Here is a 24528-nt window from a genome sequence, read left to right as displayed (position 1 = left end):
TTATTGTCGAGGTATACACAGTACACAACCAGCCTGTTCACTGGAGCTTGTTATGTGGTAAGTGGTACACATTAGGAGCACATAAATAATTGAAACATTGACTGCTTCATGGGTAGTGCTTGCTGGTGGATTCGCAGTGCCATTTTCCTGTTCAAAGTATTCAAAGTTTTCATATATTTTGAATTTACGTACAGTTAAACCTGGATAGTTTTTCAGTCCCCCATTGCCAGCCCCATTGAAGCCCATATGTTTGCGGCCTCTATGTGACGAAACGTCGCAACGGTTGATGTCGATGTAATGGAGTCGGCAAGCTGATCAGTCGTTTTTTGCACTTCAACTCAAAACTTGCCCGGAGAAATTAACTAATGCAGCGAATACTAGCACTACCGTAAGGAGTAGCAGCAATGAGAACGTCTGGAATCGCCTGAACACGAAATTCGTCATAATGATTATGATGAGTGGAGGGGCTAGGACCACACCAGAGAGCAAGAGTAACTACCCCTCACGTCTTGTTTTTTTTTTTTTTTTTTTTTCTCCTACACTGCCAACTACTGTGCGTTTCCACGTGCGAATGCGGTTTCGGCTCCAGACAACTCTTACGGTGCTAGGCCGTCCTGTCGGCGCATAGTCGTGCGTCTCCTCTTCTATCTGTGGTATCACTTCGTCGGTGATGAGTGCTGCTGCTAGGAAACGAAAAGTTGTCTTTTCAAGAAAAGTGCACAATTTCAAATGCCATGTCTGCTGGCGAGAAAGAAGAACGTCGCCACCTGGTATAGTATCCCAGCTAGCATCCCTTCGACAATCGTGAGTGTGGTAAAGAGCACTAATTTCGCAAAAAAAGGCACACTTTCAGCATAAGTTTGGTTCTTGTAATGCGTTAAGGCACCAAAAAGCGTCAAAAGAGAAAAGTGATACTTAAGTTACACTTGTTATTACTTACTTAAGTTACGGGGGTAAGTGACCTTGCTTTGGAGTGCCGTGTCGTGCCTACACTCATGCGAAAGCAGGAGGGGCAACTCGGGCAGTTTTTCGTTACATCCAGTTTTAACTTTTAACTATACGTAATACTGCAATAAAAGCTTCATCTGCTGCACGGCATGCAAACTTTCAAGCTTCACTGCATCGCTGCATCTTTGGGCAGGCTTTTCTGCACGACGCCAAAGGTGTGCAAGAAAGCTCGGCACATGTCAAAGTGTATGTTTGCTGAAGTGAAACATTACAGTTGAACCGAAAAGAAACATTTTGTCGTTATACTGGCATGAGCGAGCTACCGAGAATTTACTTGCTCTATGGTGCTGGTAATACCAGCCGCTAGCAAGCTTAGCAAGGGCCTGCTTTTAAATGACTGGAGGGCAGGGTGTCGAACGGGAACCGAACTGAACCCGCATTTTTTCCGCCATTTTGGAACTGAACCCGAACCGGAACGAATTGAAGGACCGCTCCAAACAGGTTCTGGGGCTTCAAAACTGTAATTTCTATTTCTTGATTATGGTGCTCTACCTTGCGTCTGAAAATATTTTTACCACTCGCCCGACAGCACACCAAATATTATGCATAGTCTGTTGCTCCACAACCCATCAGGTTCTCTTATTATTATCCTGAGTTTAATGTAAAGTTGTCCGTTTATACTATCAGTTTGCGTTAGATACTGCCCATCTCCCCCAGTTTTCTTTTGCATTTAGAATAAGTTAAGTTTGACCGTGTATTCTGAGTCAACATGTCATGGCTTATTCTTCATGGCTCCTATGTACATGGTGTTTAATATTGTGTAAAGTTTCCAATGTGTCGGTAATTTTAATGCATCCCTTCTCTCTTGCGAGGGCCTTCATTTACATCATCACTGGTTTTAATAGGCAGTTAGATTCAAACAGCAGCGAGACAAACACTCGCAGTTCTTTACGTCACCCGCACTTGTACTAGGACATCTGTCTACTGCTCCAGGAGAGTTCGACAATTAAAAAAAAAAAACTTTGTGGCCTTCTCAATTCCACTTTTTAAAGTAGATGCGACAGCATTTTCTATCACCCTGAATTTGCTCAACTGTAAAATTAAGGGGCGCATACATTAAAGACGATTAATGCGGATTGGCGGGTATCTGCGGTCGATTTTTGAGTTGCTTGAGTGAGCTAATGTGAACTAGTGGGGTTGGTGTTCAGTAATTCGGATTAGACGAATTAGCAGGCCGGTTAAGGTGAATTAGTGGGTAGCACAAACCTGGATATTTTTGGGGCCTTTGGCATTTGGAAATGTTGTGGCGCTTCCTCTCGACCACCTAAATGCTATAAAATGTTTTTCTTTGTGCACGTATTGCTTCTAGCGCGAGATTGACATCTTGCACTGATGTTAATAAATATTTGCCTAATGCATATTTTATATTCATTAAAGGGTTTTAAAAACAAGTATACAGTAAACCCCGTTAATTCGGTCCCCGGGTGATTTCAGATAAGTTGAACAAGGGGTGGCTGGACGACCTTTTCAACTGGCTTGAAATTTATATCATTCCCTGATTATTTTAGTGTTCAGACTCACCAATATTTTCTCTGGAGAAAATTTTGTCTTAATGTAAAAAAATTGGAACTCTGGACCCCTTCGATCGCTACCTGCCTTGTGCGCCTCAGTCAACTTTAGCGACGTCAATCTTTGAAAATATTCATGAGGGGCAATTTGAAAATTTATGCTCAATTTAGGCTTGGTGCAAACTTCTTTAAAAAAGGATCGTCGTTGACACGAACATAAATTTTTGGCGATAAAACGCCTAATTCGGCTCAAAGTCCAATTTTAAAGTGAAGCTTTGTGTCCCCGCTGATGCCGTTGTACGCCAATACGCCCTGCAGAAAAGTCAACTTTCTCTGACGATGGTGATGAATGATCGTGGGTGAAGTGGCCGCAATCGAATCTGAGTTTCGCGTTATGAAACCGGCGTCTATGCAATTGCTACATTTCGACATGGTCGAAGCGAACGCCAAGCAGTAGGTGCTGATTCGCGCCGTACACCCCAACCAAAGCGTTAGGCCTACGGAGTGCACACCTGAGAGTTGCTGTGGGTATTCAGAAAAGCAGTGCATACCTTCAAAGTAGCATATACTTGCAGTGTTGGATTGGCCAATCAAAGAGTCTATCACGAGAGGGCTTTGCGTTCAACCATCGTTGTCGTTAGACGGAGGGGTGCATTTTTTTCTAACTTTGTGCCTATATTACAAGAAGTACTTAAGCTACGACCTCCTCATTTTACTCACGTGTGCTCCCTACATTTCTAAAGAAACACACGGAATATTAAGATGCAACGGGCGTGCAAGTTTGAAGAAGGAGGAGGAATAGCTTTATTGTCTGATGGGGCATGAATGCTGGTGGGGAAGGAGAGAGACACGGTGGGAGAGAAGATATTGCAGTTCAAGGTTTAATCACTTGAATTGGTGGAGAGCATTTTAAAGTTTATGGTTCTGTGAAGATAATGTTCGTACATTTTGTGAAGAGACAGGTGCTCAAGAACGTTTATGACTGGAGTCAGTCCAGGTTATCACATCGGCTTGTAGAGACCTCTGACTGGCGAATATTCAACTATTTTCTGTAGTGCCGAGGTGCCTGCTCGAAAGCGTTGCAAATGCGACCAGCCGCGAAGTGTGCACAGGGCCGTATCAAATGATATAGTTTAGGGATGCAAGTCTCGTCCCAGTTACTTTGAACAAAAAAGTGAAAACACCGGCTTCAGGCGCCAATATAAAAAAGCACATCTTTGATTTTTATGAAATTCTCCCCATACGTAGGCAACTTTACATGTTTCACTACCACCAAAAACATGTTGCATTATTTTGTTCCTGGAGCGCGTACAGCGCAAGAGAGGAGCCCTATGAGCCCGGCTCTCCACGACGAACTGTAGTGATAGCGGCGTCCCTCAGAGTTGTATCAATTATATATGTTTCGTATACTCCACGAATAGAACCAGCAAGAATGAAACAGAGAAATTGCCTTTTCAATGTCCTCATTGGTATCATAAGCTACCAATCTTTAACGAATTTGAATTGTACAGATTGGCTAAAAGATGACAGAACTCTCAGGTCCCATAACATATTTAAAAAGGTGCTCTTTCATTTTTGTGTGTGTGAAACTTTCCCCATTTGTTGGCCGTAGAATTCACTTTTATTAGAAATAGAAACACATTCCATTATATTGATACTAAAGTATAGTGAACTAGAATACATCTAGTTCACTGTAACTAAAGTATGTACAGTGGAAGTCCGGATCTCCGTCAACCATGCTCTTCGCGGGGTGCTTAGACAGGAAACAGTGACACCTGCGTCCTTGAGATTTGAATATATTCTTTTTTTTTGTACCAAAGGCAAAAGATCACAGCTCAGATTTTCATCACAGCTCGGAATACAGTAGAAAAATGGCAGTTTACAATTCATCCTTTGACGCCATAGACAATCATCACCCTATCGGAATATTATTCTGCAGCACAGAATTCGCTGTCTTGCGAAAGTTGCTTGCCATATGCATGGGCATTTGGAGTTTAGGGTACTCACAGGTCGTTCTGCGTGTAGATCGCATGCACCTGCCGCTGATCACTTAATTTTAGCTTGTTTGTTTCTTTGTGCCACGTGTCAGGACTGAATGCCAGCTAGGGAACGCATGTGTTGGTGGTCATCACTATTCCGTTTTTTTCTGCCACGGTATACAGTTAGACACTTCATTTCGCACCGCATATGGGAAGTGTGTGCCCTCTCTTAGACAACATGGTTGCTATGTTTCTGGCCGTATGAATTGCAATTCTTGAGGTCTCCCTCAGGTTCTAAAATGTAGCTAGGTGTTTAAAGATTCCTCCAACTACGTTGCATGCATTGTCTGCAAATGCAATCCAGAGTCTTCTAAAAAATGCTAGAGGGTCAAGAAGCGTCAAAAGGTTGCCTGCTCCCACGTGATAACCCCAACCCTATGTCTGTCCTCTCCCCCAACCCCTACCTTCTTCAGCTGAATATTCAGTTTTCAAGCATGGAAGACCTTTTCCATGACTTTTTTCCACTTGCCTCATTCCACCCAAAAGCATTGATTTGATGGTGTGCTGAAAATGAATGCACAGTTCACTTGAGCTCCTCATATTTTCTGTGTGTACATCATAACTGTGCTAGTAGGAATAGCAGGTGCAGGAGCACATTTCTTGCTGTAACTCATTCAGGTTTCAAAGAGTAAGATAATAAACTTGGTTAGCCCAGTGCTGTAGCAAAGATAGTTTTGCTTGTAAATGCTGAATTCTTCCTCCCGGATCGACTTTCTCTTGAAGTGTTTCATGACAAGAGTTTCCTCGCTATCGCATACAACCCTGATTATGTTTTGTGTGACTTTGCGTTAAGAACTCCAGCTCATCATTTGTGAAGTATTCCCGCACCACCCGATTTGCAGTCCCCAATCACTCCGAGGGCCTCACTAGTGTGCGTGTGCGCGAGTAAAAAGGAGAGGGGCGGCACTGTGTGGGGCACGGACACTGTTCTCCCGGCAAACTAAAAAGCAAAAATGTGTGCAACGTTTCGCATTGTGAAATATTAGGGTTCAATGGATCGAATTACAGTTGAACCTCGATGTAACGAAGTCGGTAAAACTCGTAACTTAAATTCGTTACACTGAAATTCGCGGTTAAAATGAAGTGTTAACCGCGTGAAGCGGTTCCTGCAAACGAAAGCGTGGCGCGCATACACGGCTGGTACACTGTTTCTGTATGTCGGAGCTTAACCGTCTATGTGGGCATAAGCGTGAACTGCGTGGGGCGTTTTCTGCACGCAAAAACGCGCCTCGCGAGCCACAGGCGCACTGACGCAGCCTCGGTGACCATCCATGCAGTACGGGTATACTCCAGCAATCGCTTCTAACCGCTCGCTGAAACGCAACATGGGCGAGAAGTGCACTGTAAAACAAGTACGCCTCTTTTAAAAGCGCCCATAAAAAAAAAAAAAAAAAAAAAAACGGCTGCGTAAGCCACAAAATGTACTAAGCTTGGAAAGAAGCACCACAAAAATTTACCCCATTCAATAATGAACAGCCTAGATGACCTTATAATCGCTCAGTTGTGCATAGGTAAGAAGAAAAGCACCAACACATGTATCACCTGACCACTTGCGCATCACCGTAAAAGAACAGCGAGATTACAATGCACGCATACCACGCTGAGTGTGCGCGTCACGGCATCACCAGCCTCGTGGCGACCTGCGTTAAGGTGGCTAGAATGGGGAGGTGCGAGTACCGCGACACCTTTCTTCGGCCTTCGTCGTGCGTTGTGGACTGTCTCGCATTGTTCTCCCATTCGGGGCGCGATGCAGTGGACAGCTAAGAAGACGATGGAGCAAACGGACAAAACAAGTCAGCTCGTGCATTCGGCGCAACACGTTTGCATGCGAAAGCGGTGGCAGAAATTCTCCGGTCAGTTGGCGATGTGCCACAAATTGGCTGCCCAGAGCATTCTGCTGCCCTGACAGCAACTGCACACTGTACGGTTTTATTGCCTTACTAGGATACACTATTTATTTAAAGGCGTGAGCCAGCAAGGTAATGAGAAGAAACAGAATGCATTTTAACTTTTCATCTAAAAACAATTAGGGAAGCTTTCATTCATGTGCCATACTTGAATGCAAAGCTGTTGTAGGTGAGCATGCAGTGCCAAACGCATAGTTAAGTTTTCAGTCTCATTTTTTATTTGCATAGTTGCAGTGCTAGTAGTTGTCGTCATATGCATCAAAGAGGTCATCGTCGTCTTCACAGCAAGTGGCAGATGCAAAGTCATCCTCAGCATTGTAGACTTCCACCCTGCTCTTCCTCATCAATTCTCGAGGCAGCGGTGGCTGGATCTGCAAGTCTTCTCGTGAAGGAGTGGCACACTCGTATCCATGTCTCCTATTATTCATAATGGCTTATGTGGCAGGGTCGGTGACCTCTCCCAAGCAGGGTCTTTTCAACTTTAGCATTAGCGCTGTTTTGTTTTGTTTTTTTTACATTGGCGGTAGCGCTCTACGACAGCGCTGTTTTCTTTCTTATTTTTTTTAACTAAAGCCACTGCGCGTGCCGAAGGCACTCAGTGGTCGTCGTGAGGCACGCACTCGCGAGAGCTCGGCATTTTCTTGGTATCTTTTTCCTGCAACGGCAAACTTACGGCGTGTACAACAGCTCCACTGTTAATACTTTTGTTTCTATTTCTCCTGTAAATAGTCTGTTCTCTCTTCACCTGTAAATACTTTTTCTGTCTGTCTTCATCACCTGCTAGTAGCCATTAGTCCTCCCCCCCCTACCCCGAGACTATATTAATTCCCTGCGAGGCCACATGCGCGCATTTCACCTTCAATTTCCGCGTATGTAAATTCTATGCCTCTATGAACTCTTTGTGAAATCTAAGACGGGCGTTGTCATATGCGTGCCGTACTCGTGAAGCTCTGAAACAAAGTCAGGCGTCGTGAAATTGCCGTACTCACTCGCCGGCGCGCGGCCCGAACTATGTCACCGTTTCCTGCCCTTGCACACTATTTTCTCCCCCTGCACTTTGTTAATTCTCATCTATTTACAGTAAAATATCGATGATACGAATCTCGCGGCACCGCGAAAAATATTTGTATCATCCGAAATTCGTGTGAACACAGACCAAAAAATTAAGTACTAAAACAAGTTTTCGAATATTTCTTTTCTTACTTTCACGTGACGAAATCCGTGACGTTTTTCTGCTTTTTTTTAACCTCCATGTCACCGAGCGGTCCTTTCTGTACTTTCATCTCCTCACTCGCGGTGCCCAAGCTCCACTACAGGGGCGTTTTTGCACTCGATTCATGCGCGACGGCGTTGTGCGCGCGATTTTCACGCCCGCGTCGGCGATTCGGCGCCCGCGGTCAGAAAATTAAGTGCGACGCGCGTGGTAGTGGGAGGAGCCTGACGACTTGCGCCAACGGGAAGGCATGCGCCTCATGGCGGCAGTTACGAAGCGCTCGAGACAGCCGGCTAGCTCCGCCGGAGATGTTTAGGCTTAGCACCCCGACAGATATTTCATGGGCACTTTCACTAGCGGTGCGGATGATGTTTTATAGCACCGTTTTCGTTCATATTATTAGCTCATTTACCGCACAAGGAACTTCGTGTGTGCTTTGAGCGGCATTTTAAAGAGCGGTTAGAAGCGGTCTCTTGAGCGTCCCGCACCACTTGGTGACCAAAACTGCCGCCATGTTACTGCGGCCGGCCGCACCCTGCGCAGCATGCGGGTGGTTTCGCGGCGGCGTCAGCGTGCCTGTGGAGTGCACGACGCGTTTTCGCGAGCAGAAAACAGCTTGGCCGTTCCTGGAGGAAGAGCGGCAAAGAGGACAGAGAGCCCGTACATCGCCGTAGCTTGCTGGCTCGGCAGTCGGGCACCTTGCCGACGCGTTCTTATCATCCGCCTGGCACCGCAGGTCCGTTCGTAAGAGCCGAAATTTCCACCATTTCGAACAGTGCAATTTCGCCAAGACTCATCAGAAATTCGTATCACCCAGAATCATATCATCCAGATTCCACTGTAACTGCAACTCCTGCGTCCTCATCTCTTGCATACTTTTCTTCCAGCACAACTCCGCAGGACCCGGTAGACGCGTGCGCTGTCAGGGCGCGTTGGCGAGCGAGTACGGCAATTTCACGACGCCTGAGGTTGTTGCCGAACATCACTACTACGGCACGAATATCACGACGCATATCCGCGGCCCAAAGACCCGGACGGTCGCGACGCCGGCAGCCGGTGTCGCAAATCCAATAGGTGCGAAGCGCACTGCTCGGAATTAACAGTCTCGGGTGGGGGGGGGGTGGAGAGATTTCACGCCTATGAGGTGCCAGCCGCAAAACGCATCATTGCAGTTACCGCTACAAGGGCCAGTTTGCCTTGGCTTGGCTCGGATTGCGTCCTGAAAACAGGTGCACCGCGATGTCACTTTCAGTAAGGACCCTCAAGTAGTTCTGTTTCTGAAAGTCTGCGTACACCCTTGGGCGCAGAATCGCCAAATTTAGAGGAAATGTAGCAGGATGTAGCAGCCAGAGCACTTGGGCGCAGTTTGGCGCAATTGGCGCAGCGGTAGCATCACTGAATTGGTCTCCGAAAAACATACTCCTGCGAGACCCTAATAGCATCTTTCACACAAACTGAACGTTATACTGGATCACTCTTCCCAGGCCGACTGCATATTTTTAGATTTTTTTTAATGCGTTCGACAAAGTTTCCCACAATTTATTAATGCACAAATTACTTCAACTAAACCTTGACGGGAAATTACTAACTTGTATTGAATTTTTTCTTAACAATCTCTCACTATGTTGCAGCTAACAGGGTGAATAGCCGCCACACCGCTGTTCAATCTGGAGTACCGCAAGGGTCAGTGCTTGGTCCTCTTCTTTTTCTTATTTATGTGAACGACTTACCTGCATGTCTTTCTTCTCACGTACACTTATTTGCTGATGACTGTGTAATCTTCCATGAATTAACCTCCGATGCTCTTCAAACTGACCTTACTGCTGTCTCAATTTGGTGTCAAAAATGGTTAATGCAACTCAACGTCAACAAGTGCAAAGTTATGAGAGTGTCTAGAACAACTAATCCACCTCCTACCTACTATCTCAATAATCTTGCATTGGATACAGTTTCTAGCTATAAATATCAAGGCTTACACATAACCAGCAATTTAAATTGGGCAATCCACACTGAACACATAATTGCTAAAGCAAACAGAATGCTTGGGTACCTACGTCGCAACTTTGCTAAAGCTCCTTCTTCCTTAAAACTCCCCCTCTACAAAACACTGATTCGCCCTAAATTAGAATATGCTGCCTTGGTTTGGGATCCTGTATATGCTAATCTAATACACTCAGTCGAAATGGTTCAAAATAATTTTATCCGCTTTATTCTTTCTAACTATAACCGCACCGCCAGCATATCAGCAATGAAATCTAGCTTGAATCTCCCAGCTTTAGCGTCTCGCCGTCAGATTCTTCGATTGTGTCTTTTCCACAAAATATATCACCATTCCCAATATCATAAAGAACTTATATCACTACCAGATTATATTTCACCTCGTCTAGATCATCGTCACAAGGTCGGAGTTCCATTACGCAGAACAAATGGCTGCAACACATCATTCCTACCACGCACGAGCATTGAATGGAATCACCTTCCCCCATCAATAGCAACTACCCGAGATCATGAATTGTTTCAAAACGCTATTGGCCAAGACTGTACGAGAAGGAGCCGCACCACTGTAATAACTGCATATCAACTGCTGCACTTCTATTTTTTTTTTTCTCCATGTGCAAGTACCACACTTCTCTGTAATACCTCCCAGTCCTGAGGGTACCAATGGATGGATGGATGGATGTAACTTCAGGGGTGAGACAGCTGAATCTGATTTAGGAGCAGTTCTTGGAGCAGCGAAATCTCGATTTTGGAGCAGAAGAAAGTTGATTTGGAGAAGAAAAACGACATTATGTCCCCTTAGGAGCCTAAAAAATCAAATTTTTGGCAACTCACGGGCGAAAAGTGCACGTTTTAGTCGGTTTTGAATTTACAGAACACTGAAACAGCCTTTCAATATAGTTTTTTTCTACCAGAGTATCACAAGGCGTGAACTGCACTACCTTCTTACTACAGTTGAACCTCGATATAACGAACCTCGATTTAACGAAATTCGCGATATAACGAATTTTTTCAAGTTTTCTAACAAAATTTTGCTAAATGCATGTATTTTTGTCTCGATTTTACGAAGTAATTTTGTGCGGCGCTTTCGATTTAACGAAGTCACGGCACGAAAGGAAGAACGAAATTCCGGTCGAGGCACGTTTTATTTTGCCTCTCATACCCTAAATTGAAAAAATTCAGTACTCATATTGACTCTTGAAGGCTAAAATGAAAGAAAAGCGGTGAAATCTACGGTTAACAACAATTAAAAGCGAAGAACGAAGCTGCACAAACCACTAGCGGTCATAGACGGTTTAATAGTGCGGCCACTATTTTGACGTCTCCATCGTTGCGTACGCCAGCGCCCTCTATGCTTAGGCTACCGAAGCCTATTTCAAGGTTTTTTTTTTACGCGTCATTGCTCACGGTGCTGCTGCTCTAGGTTGTGCTCGCTGATAACCACATTAATATTTTGTTCGTGCATCGTTAGGTGAGTCTTGTAAGCAGCATGAGCACTCCAAGAGAAAGAAAAGTGTTCCGAACAAGAGCCTGAGGAAGCTCGGTGAAACTGACAGCCACCGAAGTGTGATGGATGCCATCGATGTTCTGCGGAGGCACGCAGGTGCACACGAATGTTTAAGACCTTGTTAGCGCTGTCAGCATACGAGCGTCACGTAAAGCCCGCCCTGGTCAAGAAACGCCAAGCACTGCTTACGGACTTCTTCACTACGGCTTGAACATCGAGTGCTGGTGGCAATAAATTGCTCTCTTTGAACGTGGTCATCTTCGTTTCACCAGCGTTCATTAGACAGCTGCGGTGCGGAGAAATCAGTTTCGTAAGGGCTCAGTGGGCATAAAAGTAATTGCTTAATCGAATTTGGCCGGAAGAATTTTAATGTAAGCTTTCCGCTTTCCGGAGCACGTAAGCGCTGCTCTACACAGTGAAGCGGTACGCGTGTACTCCGCTCAACTCGCAATCATGGCTTTATCTCGAGTGTTGTGGTTGCATCACGCGCCCATACTGCAGACCCTTTGTACATGAAAAAAGTCTTTCGAAAGTTTCATAGCAGCCTTCCGCTGTTGGCCCGCCGCGCCTAAGCCTACCACTGAATGGACGAAAAGAGGCGTAACTTCGAACGAGCACCTCGGCGGGGTGAAGTTCACGGGACATGGACGCGGGCGCGGGTTCAATTGACTAACAGCGGCATTTAGTAGTGACCGAAATGAAAAAAAGAAAAAGTGGAAACCTAGTCTGCTATCATATTTATTGAGGCGTTGCGGAAAAAGCACCGGTTTTACGATGACACATGAACTACCGTCGGCTATCCGAATTCTTTTGCCCAAGTGTTGAAACTCTAAATTCACACAATTTTCGCGGCCAGTTTTAGTACAAATTTCGCTTTAATTGGAGAGGTAACTACATAGCAGTTGTTGCCTGGCGAGGGCCAAAGTGTTAAAACCCCAATAACTGGTTAAATGAACTGTAAAATCGAAACCTCGATTTTACGAAATTCTCGATTTAACGAAATTTGCGGCCCCAAGTACGACTTCGCTATATCGAGGTTTAACTGTATACTATTATATCCATTTTTTAAATTCTTAGGCTCTATGCATACATAGCGTGGAGTTGCATTGAAAATATCGAATCGACAAACTAAGCAATCGTAAGGCATTTTTATTATCATGTGAATGCCGAAATTGTTATTTTTGTAATCCCAGACTCGTCTTTACGCACAACTGTAGAGCCACGGCAAAAGTTGCACAAAGCGAGGTCACAGTCATTGCACCCCACCAGCCCTCCCATTTCAATCCCTAAGGTGCACGTTCACTACGATCATAATCTGATTAACGTTAGTATGTTTAGCCACCTCCCTTTTGGCATTAAATTTCACTTCACATAGATGAACCATTATTACTAGCACGCAATAATAGCCCGTCCCTCTATCAGGCCGCCCCTTCTGCAGCGTCGATCGTCCCATTCTTGTCGCTCGCAAGTTTGCTGTGAAAGGCAGCAATAACTCAGTGTTTTATAAAACCGCAACGAGTCCGAAATTTCACCTCAAGCACGCACAGCGCCTCACAGTCAAGGCCGAAACACGGTGAATTCGCGGGCGCTATGTTGTTTTCGATTAACTCTCGTCTTTTGAGCCGTGCAACTTCCCGCAACAGATCAAATGACTAAATGTAAACCCAGCCACCCCCATAACTAAAACCAAAGTAGAAATCAACGAAGAGCGCTCTGCCTGAACCACAAAGAACTGCTTCGCCCAGCGGCCATGTTTTCACATCTTCACACCAAGATGGCGGCGCCCAGTAATGTCGTTCTGGAGATACGGCGCTCCAAAAATTCCCGTTTTTTTTCATCAACTTGCACAAGCGGTTTGACGCCTCAGTACGCAAAAGTATTTTTTCTACAGGACTTTGCAGTGGCTTTCGATGGGAAAATTTTAAAACCGCACGGAATATACCATGTGGAACCCGACATTGTGACTTTCAAAAAAACTATCTCGGGGACAATTTTATGCGGGTTTTTATGGAATAATCAATCAATTAAACCTTTACAAACAGCATCACCATGGCGGTGTTGGAAAATTATGCTGTCAGTAAGCATTTTTCCCCACTGAAACCGACGGGAGCATTAAATTCCTTGGCTCTCAGGCTGTTTGGGTGCAGTTTGGCGCAATTTTTGCAATTTTCAAGCTTTTGGAGCAGCCTGGCGCAGGAAAACAAATTTGTATCAAATCTGCGCAATATGCACAGCTGTCTCACCTCTCAACTTTATTATCGAAAGGGCTGGCTCGGAGGCCTGTAAGAATTGTAGGGCGGAAAAGGAGGGGTAAAAAGGAGGGTACCAATAAATGAAATGAAATGCTAAGCAAATTACACGTGTGGCTGTGGCCGTGGTCGTCAGTTTCTGGTAAAAGGGAATTTTGAAATGCCCAAATGTGACGCATGCAGCGAGAGCCATTTTCTTGCAGTTACAACTGCTGCGGGCGTGGCACAATAAGGGCTCTCTTGTCAACAATGGTGAATGACTTGAAGGGATGACGAATGCTGCTCAGCGAATGCTCTGGCGGAAGATGGTCGATGTGGTGGCTTCCATGCGTAGCATCTGCTGCTTCTTCTTGGTCGCATCGACGGCAAAGCAGTTCCAGATCCTTAGGGTCTCGTCCGCGCCGGCCGAAGCCACCATGCTTCCGTCAGGGCTGAGGCTCATGCTGAGGACGCGCGCCGTGTGACCTTCAAAGGGATAACGGGAGAAATGCTATCTTTTTGCCCGATACACATAACTTTGCACCTCATTGCCACCAATTAATTTCACTCTACATTTTGTTAAGCACTGGTCTTAAACCAAGAATGCTTATTTTTAACGTTATGATAAAAATTGGAGGAGATATGCAGTTTTTTTAGTTGTAGATATAAAGTTTGTTTTTGTGAAAAACTACTCAATTCAAATTTATTCAGATTTTTAATATTTCATTTTTTGACAGCTTTTGCAAAAAAAGACTGCTGGAGTGATGCAGCTGAACGAGGTACCAGTGAACGGTGCACAAATCAAGGAGTGCAATAAGACCAGTGTTATCATTCTATCTGGTCTGTAGCAGAAGTTACGACCGTTTGAAGTTTGGGCTTGGAAGGTAGGAACCAGAAAAACTGGTTTTGCCTTCCAAGCTCAAACTTCAGCCGTAACTTCTGCTACAGACCAGACAGAATGATAACATTGGTCTTATTGCACTCCTTGATTTGTGCACCGTTCACTGGTACCTTGTTCGGCTGCATCACTCCAGCAGTCTTTTTTTTGCAAAAGCTGTCAAAAAATGAAATATAAAAATCCGAATAAATTTGAATTCAGTAGTTTTTCACAAAAACAAACTTTATATCTACAATTAAAATGAAAAACTCCAATTTTTTATCATCATAACTGCAAAAATAAAGTTTTGATCAAAGACCCACGTGCCCCCTTAAATGGAGTCTTTTTTCCCTGCACTTGTTCCCTACTTAAGCTGCACCCATTGTCAGTTCAAGGGCACTACTTGCAATTATGAACTTTGTAGCTGCTTTGATTTTTGCTGCATTCACAGTGTTATTGTATTTTGTAACAACTGAGGGTGCCTTGTCGTTTGACCTCGGGACCCTCGTCTGTATATTAACTTTATTATTGCATTCTCACATTACTAACATGACAAAAAGAACTGAACTGAAAAAAAGGAAGCGATGGAAGTGTAACCAGTTACGCGTTTTTTCAGGCACTCTTTTGCAGTTAGCCAGGCTGTATGGCACCGCATAGAAAAACTGCTTGCGCCACGAGAAAACCTAGCTGGCAATCTTCAAGTTGCAATACAGTCGACCCCGGATATATAAAATTATTGCACATATTGAACAGTCCTCAACATCCTACAGGAAATCTTAAGCAAAAGTATACCACTTTTGTACGCGTGCAGCGAACTCTCGTCCACTGTCACAATCCATATATCGAACCACAGGTGCCCCTGCAAGTATGCTTCTCCTGATGGCATTGTGTGCAATGATTATGATGATGATGACGACTTCTCCCGTGTCTCGTCGCTTGGGTGGCCTTTAACCCCTGCTGGACCGGTTCGATGTGCTAGCATGGGGAAAGCCTCATGACAAGGAGAACGTAGGGTGCGATTGTATGCGAAAGGAGAAGGTGAAGGGGGGAAACCAACGGGAGGCGTTGTGACCCAGCAGCTCTCTGCTGGCCTGGAGAGTGGTGTGGCGTGGTGCATGTTTGCAGTGGCATGTCTTCGGAGTCATAATCTCGAGAAAAAAAAAAAAAGGAACGATTTGGATTTAGCAACAAAGGTGGACATCGCTAGATCAGTGGAGTGGGCCAGCAAGAAGAGGTCGTCAGTTGCAGAGGCATTCGAAATTCGAAATTCCTCGCAGCACGTTTGAGCTGACACTGCAGAGCAAGCTGGCATCAGGTGAAGGCAGCGCAGCCCGGGCGTTCTGGAGCGTGATGTGCGAGTGTCGCTGCAGCTGATTCCACAAAGTGGCTTCGTTGCAGCTCCAGTGAAGAGGTGTTCGGACACAAAAGCCAATGGTGTTGAGTGCCTTGAGAGTGAATTAGAAAGCAGTCAGCATTCCCGTGCAAAATTCCAGATGCCGCAACAGCACATAAGTTTGCAAGTGTTGACAACACCGTGCAGGCTGTGGAGGATCGCAACAATGCAGCGATTGTGGCGGGGATTGCCGTCACTGAAGAAGCGGACCTTAGTAGCGACCCTGACAACGTTCCCAACTACCTACGGAAGCCGAGCTTGCGTCAGCATGCAACATAATTCGCAGCCGTGGTGGTGCACTGGACAGCACTGGGCTTTCTCATCCGAATGGCGTTAGTTAGCTTGAAGGCAGTTTGGTGAACTTCGTGACGCAGAAGATAAGGCAAGCGAAGCTCGCGGACTCAGTGATGTGCGGGGTTTTTGGGCAAGCTTCAGATGGGCATTATTTATATTTCAAATTATGTGAATTATTCCGCGATCCCCTTGGAGTTCGATATATCCGGGATGGACTGTATACATATGACTCGTATGTAGTAGTAGTTCACCACATAGATAACATTGGGTTCTGCCCACTCTGAAAGTTTGATTACACAACACAAACTTGACAGCAAATGATAAAGCTCAACTCAAATATGAATTCCCAACCACAACAAATGTACACACAGAACACAATACCCCCCCCGCTCCCCCTCACTAAATGAGCATAGGATTTGTTTGAATCGCGCAGTTGCGAGATTACCTAGTGGGGAAGCTTGACAAGCTCACCTGTGAGTTCTGCGACTTTCCTCATGGACGGGTACTTCCAGATGCTCAGCTCGTGCTTTGAAAAGCCGTGACCCGAGATGATTTCTTTGTACTCGTTCGACCACAGGAGGGAAGACACCTGTCGAACATGGACACTCAAGTTTAGCAAGGCCAACCCAACGTCATACGAGTTCCCCCCTGAGACACAGGTTTCTTCATATTCATCAACTGATTAGCAGTACAAGTTAAGTGAAATTGGCCACTTTAAAGGGACACTGAAGTGACATGTAAACATTGCGGGATTACTAGCGCAAATTGTAGTCCGGAGTCCCCAGGCCATGTTTCGACCACTCTAGGCGCGTTTACGCGATTTTATTTAGTAGAAAAACTAATTCGAAAATGCTGTCCTCCTCTCTTTACGCTCGCCCATTTTCTGTGGCGTTTTCGTGTGACGTCAGGAGGGGATGAGCTGGCAATTGGCTGCGCTACTGCACGGCTCCCCGGCCTTCAGACAGTCAGTCGGCCCAGCGTTTCGTCCGCCGGCCGCCGGCGGGTCGTCGCAATCAAAGAGGTTAAAAAAAATTGCTTGGTCGCAATTCGTTCGCTTAGTTGAAACGAAGCCAGGACACGTTTGTGAATGGAAGAATGTGCCTTTCTTTACTTGGTTTGTTTGTACACTGTATCTAGCTCCAAGTCAAGGTCGCTTCACACAAGCGCTGCACAAGCGCACATGCGACGCTTCGCTGACTGGTACGCCAGTAGGAAAATATAAGGCCTCTTGAAGGCGGGCGAAGAGTCAGCGAAGTCAATATAGGTACTAAGGAAATAAAATCAACTGATATTTTTACCGTACAGCGTAAAACTAGGGCGCGGAAAGCACTTTTTTGCGCTGGGCGAACAAGCACAGCGGTCAGCAGCACGACTACGCATCTGCGAACGCTTTTCCGTCTACGAAATGCAATTGCTAGACGTGAGCTACTGTGGAAACTCGGGCGACGCTTACTGCACGAGCGCAGTACAACAAATAGTCACCTAAGCTGCTTGAAATGCCAAAACTAAATAAAAGTGTAAACCGGTTGTACAATATATACCCTATATTAGCAAGGCTTTCGCATCCCGCTCCGTGGCTCAGTGGTCTGGGGCACTAGGTATGTCAGCGCAAGTGTTTTGCAAGTCACGAGTTCGAATCAACGCGGGTACGTGCTTTTTTTTTTTTTTGCAAGTTAACTTTGTTTTCCGCCGATGTTTTCTATATTGAGTTCACCTTTTTTTGGGCCGCAACGTTCATGGCTACACGAACTAGTTCACAAAACGCGTGCAGGCTGGCACTGGCACGCTAGCGAGTTCTCGTTGGCGTGCTGTTGCCATAAGCATCGACTGCTTGCAGGCAGTGGGCACAGGCCAGAATGAACAGACCCTTGGCCTGGTGCGAACACGCTTTTTACGATACAGGCATGAGGGAGGCAAGCTCCAAATATGGGGGAAAAGCGCATGACATTTGGGCGTCTGCGGGTACGCGGCGGGCGTTCATGCACTGCGTAGGTCTCGGCTAGTGAATGTTACGACTACAAGCCGTCCTGGGAGGCTTATCTTGTGCATTTTACAGCCGACAACATGGCAGAAGCGCAGTACGATGATTACCGAGATATTCAGAATGCCCATCCAACAACGCCATTGGTTATGTTTTACAGAACCGAAACCGAAACCAAAACTTGTTTGGTTGCTCACCTTGGGCATCGTCCAATCACGGTGCCCGCTCCTCCTAACGTCACAGCTTTAGTTGGTGTCGCCGCCGCAAACCGCGCATGGTAGTTTTTCTTCTTTCGCGCTTTGTAAAATAATTACCGATTTGTCAACCGGATAAACGATGAAAAGTGTGCTAATTTGAGCCAGTCTACGCAGTGCAAGCAAAAACGGGAGCTTGACAAATTCACTTCAGTGTCCCTTTAAAGTCGATCGATCAATCAATCGATTGAGTTTACGGTGCGATCAGGCGCGCCGTAGTGGAGGGCTCCGGATTAATTTTGACCACCTGGGGATCTCTAAACGTGTGCCGAAATCCCGCACACGGGCATTTTGCTTTTCGTCTCCATCAGAAAAGGGGCCACCGCACCTGCCACAAAGAATCCTTGGTCAAACCATTGTTGCAGAATATAACGAACAGACTTCGTTAGGAATTAAAATTTAGAGCCAATTTCACGACAGTGCACAGCGTGGATTTGAGACGGTATGCAAAAAAAAAAAAAAACTATTCAGCAGTTGAAAACTCCAGCTGTGCACCTTCCAGCAACGCATGCAAAGCCGGACAGCACGCCATGCGTCCGCTGTGCCAGCGAAACCATTCCCAGCTTTCCCTCGCCGCACACTGCACGCAGCCAATGCATGCGGCACACACAGCCGCAGTAGAGTGCACTAGTATAAATTCTGCTCTAGCCACGGCGCGCTCGCCTCCTCGCCTGCAACTGTTGTCACTCGCCGACGTGCGCTGCAGGAGGTGCGTTGCTGCAGTTGTGTGCACATTTCTTTAATACTTCAGACTTATCTTTTATCTTGATGCACGCGCGATTCGAGCAGCATGAATGCGCCAGGCGGAAGCAAAAGTATAATGCTACACCAGAAGGTGGCTATGATAAAAGCAATCACACAGGGCACGAAGCAGAGCAAGCAGTCATTTTGCAGCAAAGTCTATTTAAAATACAAGCTACGTATCTTGTACAAGTTACTGCGCTAAATTAAGTGCGCGACTTTTCCTTTTTATCTTCAGATTGCGGTTATATAGTTGTGTACCGCAATGTGGAGAGATTTAATTTGGCTCGCTATTTGTTTCGGGCAAATACAGTGCACAATATTTGTGGTAAATGCCCGCTACGGCTGTAACGAAATATTGGTTATAACGATCAAATCGCGGCACCCCTTCAATTTCATTATAACGAGGTTTAACTGCACTAGGTAAACTATGTATTCCTTTCAGAAATGAGAATAGTTCGGTATCTTTTAGGTCGGTGTAGCCTACCAATACATTTGCCAATTTACCTGTCCTTAGATTCTTCCAGTACGTCGCGAAAAAAAATGGGGCGTGTCTAGGCTGCCAGGTTTGTCAAATACACGGCCAGGTTATGCCCCCCCGGGAGCTTTACTGCTCCGGTGTGGTACAGTATCCCAGAGACAAAAAAAAAAAAAAAAAGGCACGACGGCAGCAGCGCACCTGCGATCCCGTGTCAACGTGGTTGACCTGGGTGCCGATGCTGCAGCTCCAGAAGCGGATGCAGCGGTCGGCCGTGCCGCCTCCACTGGCCAGCAGGTTGGGCTGCCATGGGCACCACGCTATGGCCTGGGGGAGAGAGACACAGGGGTCGACAGGAACTCGGTACTTGCTGCCACACTATGAGACAGCAGAAGGGCCAAGCGCAGAACCAAAGCAAGAGGAGAGACTAGCCAGGAGCACTCACTGAAAAAGTCGCTAAAAGCACCAAACTAAGTACTAACCACAGCGAAACAATGCAGTCAGCTCCAGCACTACATGTCATGTAGTGCTGGACTGTTGCACTACATACTGCTGGCTCCAGATTCTACGCCGGATTCTTGCTTTTGCAGAAAGTTGCCAAGACATGTTTGCACACTTGGTTTCGCAAACGCTCCAAGCTATAGGAATCTTCATGCAATCAGCAGTTCAGGTGTGCATGCTGCATACAAGGCCCTGTATACTGTAAGTTTGACGGTGGCCTAGTTTTGGTAGAGAATAATTAGCTACGATTGATTGATTGTAGGGTTTAATGCGCCGACGCAGCGCAGGCGATGAGGCGCGCTGTAGTGGAGAGCTCCGGATTAATTTTGACCACCTGGGGATCTTTAACGTCCGCTAAATCTCACACACACGGGCGTTTTTGCTTTTTGCCTCCATCAGAAAAGCAGCCGCCGCGGCCGGGAATCGAACCCGCTACCGCGTGCTCAGCAGCGCAACGCCTTAGCCACTGAGCCACCACGGCGGGTAGAATAATTAGCTAAGCAAGGTAATTACGAGGGGAGCAGTTAACAACGCTTCACAATGAGCACTCGTGCAGCACATAATCCATGGCTATGAAACATTCATTTATAATCAACAACGGTTTACATGCAGGGTATAGCGCTGGAGTTGAGGACTCAACTCCTGTCAGTCGGCTACAATAGGAGCGAGCCATCACATCTTGCACGAGACAACCGAGGTGGCAAAGGATGTTGACATCTCTACGAGCATGGTGCCTCTGGTATCAAAGAATCCATCACTGATGCTGTGCCTGCCTTTCTAGGAAGACCAAACAAAGAGCAATCGAAAACTTCTTTGGAGCAGTCGGAGATATGAGAGTTGGTTTGAGAGCAACATAAAGCAGATGCTTTCCTTTCCCCTTTTTCTCACTCACACGCAAATCAAGCGAGGGAGAGCGGTGGTCTTGTTAGGGACCGCCGTGCAACAAGCTGCGATACGACCAACCTTTTGCTTGGGTAACAGTGGCACCCCTTGAGCATATTTGTACTAAAAGTATGCTATTTGTAGTAAAAGTATGCTACGGCTGTAATGATAGAGTTAAGCGTTATAACAAGTAAATTGTGACACCTCCCCTTTGACTGAATTATAGCGAGGTTTAACTGCAGTTAGTAGTGATGGGTGCGCTGGGCTATTGGACTGCCAGGGCCCTGCAGTGATGTTGGATGCCAAAGCACACACGCGCTGTAAACAAACTGGAATGCGTTTCAGTGCATGTTTTGGCTTTCATGCACAGATACCAAGCCAAACAGCAGGGGTGGCTTGTGCCTTTGGGGCAGCTCAAGGTGCAGCAATAATGTTTTGGAGCAGCTGAAGGGTAGTTCAGGGGCTGTACGAGTCTATTTGGGAGCAGATTTCTAGTCATACATCAATTATTCACAATTTTTTATTTTTTTAAACAAAAAAAAAATGAAATTTCAAATTGTTCTTACTCAACATTTGATCAATACTGGGTTGACCACTTCTCCGACGAGTTCGTTTTCACGATTAGAACAGTTGTCAAAGCAACTACTAAGAAAAAACTAGAGATAAGCGAGGGTTTTTACAGGTACTTTTAACTACACTTCGGACACATGCACAAAAAACGCCGGTGATATTACGACACCATCACAGTCATGAGAAACAAGTCGGACAAAACCAGATAGGCAAAATGGCCCCTTTTGCATCTAAGCTGTAAGAACTTCATTCTACATCAAACGAGACTGACAAATGAGAGAAAGAAAACCCAGAGAGAGAGAAACCAAGAGGAAATAAAAGATAATTTGATGCACTGCATAACTAAACCTGACCAGACGTCAGAGAAATTAAAAATAACGATTACAAATAACAAGAGAAAAAAAAAATACCCTCGTGTATTTCTTTCGGCCAAGTAATGCATGCTTATATCTACCTCAAAAATATCTTGCAACTGCGTCATGTTCCTTAAAAGCAAACGCACCAGCGTTTACCAACTTTTTTCTAATTTAAACAGCTGGCTTACCAGAAGAAGAATTGGGGAGGGGTGCACGTCTGAAAAGCAGTACTGTATGGCTAGACCCCTACCAAGCTGATTGCTAGCTTACCAGAATCTCCCCTCTCTCTTGTGCCAGGGTGGCACCTGTCATCTGATACTGTTTGACCCAGCAGCATCTAAACTTTGGAGTGGCAAGTGCATTTGCGATAAGATAAAGTGGCGAGAGTACGACTGAACAGCAAAACTATTTTATTTTCTGCTTTCGACACTAAGCAGGTAGATTGCAACGACTACTGGTGACAACACATGCATCACGGCGCAACGCATAGTGTGGTGAAACTGCAATTAGGGGCACAATTTGCGCATTGGCCGCCCCTCAAAATCGCTTCATGGTCTTGTGAAGACATGCCTCCACTACGAGAACATGCAATTGTGACGAGTAACTGCAGCGTTAGTGCTTTAAAGTGTCCCCGGAGTACGCCACATTGTGAATGACAGCTAAACGAAAGAGTGCCTGCTGCTCCCTGCACAATGCGACTGGCATTTCCCATCTCACAGGTGCCCCAAATTTTGCGGCCCCACCTGGGAACAAGTTTGGCACAATCCTCCCTTTTGGAGCAGGGTGGCCCAGGTAAAGCGGACTGGTGCAGCATGGCACAAACAGTGCAGCACTTCCACCTCTGCATACTGAGCACAGGATCCAAAAGAATTTGCGTTCCTGCTTTGCCACAAAGCCAACATGTGCTGACGTCAGGGCCCCCAGAAACTAATCAAAAGACACGGGATGGAGATTTCTGGTGAAAAAAAAGAAATTGCAGTTTCGTGAAAAGTGGTCTCCGACTTCACTGAAAACATGACTGATGCACTGTCCTGAATCCTTGGTGAGGTGTACAGCGATATGCCAAGATACAGCCCACCCAAGTCTGAAAAGCTAATCACATGAGAAGGAAGGCTACCATTCACTCTGCAATCAGGGACCAGGTGCTGGGGGAAAGAAAAAGGAAGGAAGATCGCACTAAAGCATCTAAGATGTCAAACCTCCCTGTACTGCACGGCATCTTTTAAACCGTGGTGCCCTTCCCGAACCCCCTCGGCTGCTGCAGGCGAGGAGGCCCTTGGACGGGTGCCCACCTTGACGGCGGCCTGGTGCTCGGTGAAGGAGTGCACGGGCTGCACGGGGCCGTGGCTCATGGTGGCGGGCCAGACGCGCAGCAGGTTGTCGTTGCCGCCGGTGGCCAGCTGCCGGCCGTCGGGCGACCAGCGCAGGCCGCACACCTCCTGCTGGTGGGCCTCCAGGGTGCCCACGTGGTGCTGGGCCACCCGCACGTCGTGGTGGTGCACCCTGCCCGACCGTCCGCCGCTCGACAGCACGTGCCCGTTCCAGCTCAGCGAGCCCACCCGCGACGCGTGGCCCCCGAGCACCCGCAGCCGCTTGCGCTGACGCACGTCCCACAGCTGCACCTGCGCTCCGCAGCGGCAGGGTGGCAGGCAACGACGGGGCAGACGGTCACACCTCGCCGCTCGCGGCTTCATCAAAAACTTCAAAAGTTCTTGAACCCTTTGACGCACAATTTTTTTCTCACACTTTGTGGTTTTTTTTTTTTCCAACATTTAACCCTTTGATGCCCAAAACTTATTTTGCTTAAAGGGGGGACACTGGTCTTAAAACAACTTCTAATTTTCAAGTAAACTTTGTGAAATTTGTCAGCCTTGCTGCTTTTTTCCCACTGATTTCAAATAGGCCATTATTTTTTTAATTGGTTAATTAGTTACCAAGATAATTAGAAATAATTAGACATTTTTGGTCAAACAGCAGACAAAACAGTGTTGGCCATAAAACTAGTTTTTATATTTCTCAGTACTATGAACCCTGGTGAATGAATAATCAAAGCGGTTTTCTGATGCACCGCTTGGAACTAAATTTACAGCTCATTAAGCTTTGGTGGCACCAGTGGCGAGGAACCATTTTGAGTGCCCATTGCAAACACCGAAGTTTAATGGGCTGTAAAATTAGTTCCAAGCTATGCATAAAAAAAAACTGCTTCGATTATTGAATGCACCAGGGTTCATAGTATTGGAAAATATAAAAATTGCAGTTTTATGGACAACACTGTTTTGTCTATTGTTTGGCCAAAAATGGCTAATTATCTCTAATTATCTTGGGAACTAATTGACCAACTCAAAAAATAATGGTACATTTGAAATCAGTGGGGAAAAAAGCAGCAAGGCTGACAAAGTTTCACAAAGTTTACTTGAAAATTAAAAGAAGTTGTTTTAAGACCAGTGTCCCCCCTTTAGAGTGTTAGATGCTTTTTACGATGTAAAACTACTTCCAACACCACAAATAGAAAGTTACAAAGTCAGAAATAAATTTGGTTCATTAGGACGGTCACCAGGACACAGTGGGCACTGGGAAACACTGGGCACTGGCTGCCCATATATTACTTAACAAGAGAGCCAACTTGATCACCATTATTTGTGGTTCAAAAGAAGACAATACCAAAGTTTGTATTGCTATCACTTGTACTAATGGAATTGCACAATTTCGGTTACCTGTCACTAGCACTTCTAAGCCACCCGGGCTCGATGTGCGTCGAAAGCAATATTTTTTCAAGCACACGGAAGTGCATGC

General features: G+C 46.0%; 1 protein-coding gene across 1 annotated transcript in view; it reads right to left on the bottom strand.

The window, feature by feature from the left end:
- Positions 1-12309: 12309 nt before the first annotated feature.
- The window catches only part of LOC144175019 (cell division cycle protein 20 homolog), a 28871-nt gene continuing 16652 nt past the window's right edge, over positions 12310-24528 (bottom strand). The window contains exons 7-10 of the mRNA XM_077704029.1: positions 23028-23357; positions 19628-19753; positions 16444-16561; positions 12310-13894 (exon numbers count right to left, since the gene is read on the bottom strand). Coding sequence (XP_077560155.1) covers positions 13713-13894; positions 16444-16561; positions 19628-19753; positions 23028-23357 — 756 coding nt within the window. The 3' untranslated portion in view covers positions 12310-13712. The remainder of the gene's footprint in view (positions 13895-16443; positions 16562-19627; positions 19754-23027; positions 23358-24528) is intronic.

Source organism: Haemaphysalis longicornis, unplaced genomic scaffold, assembly GCF_048455015.1.
Source record: "Haemaphysalis longicornis isolate Haplotype H1 unplaced genomic scaffold, Haemaphysalis longicornis Haplotype H1 scaffold_3, whole genome shotgun sequence".
Classification (NCBI taxonomy): Eukaryota; Metazoa; Arthropoda; class Arachnida; order Ixodida; family Ixodidae; genus Haemaphysalis; species Haemaphysalis longicornis.
The sequence above is the reverse complement of the archived record's forward strand: the minus strand, read 5'-3'. Positions and strand labels throughout refer to the sequence as shown.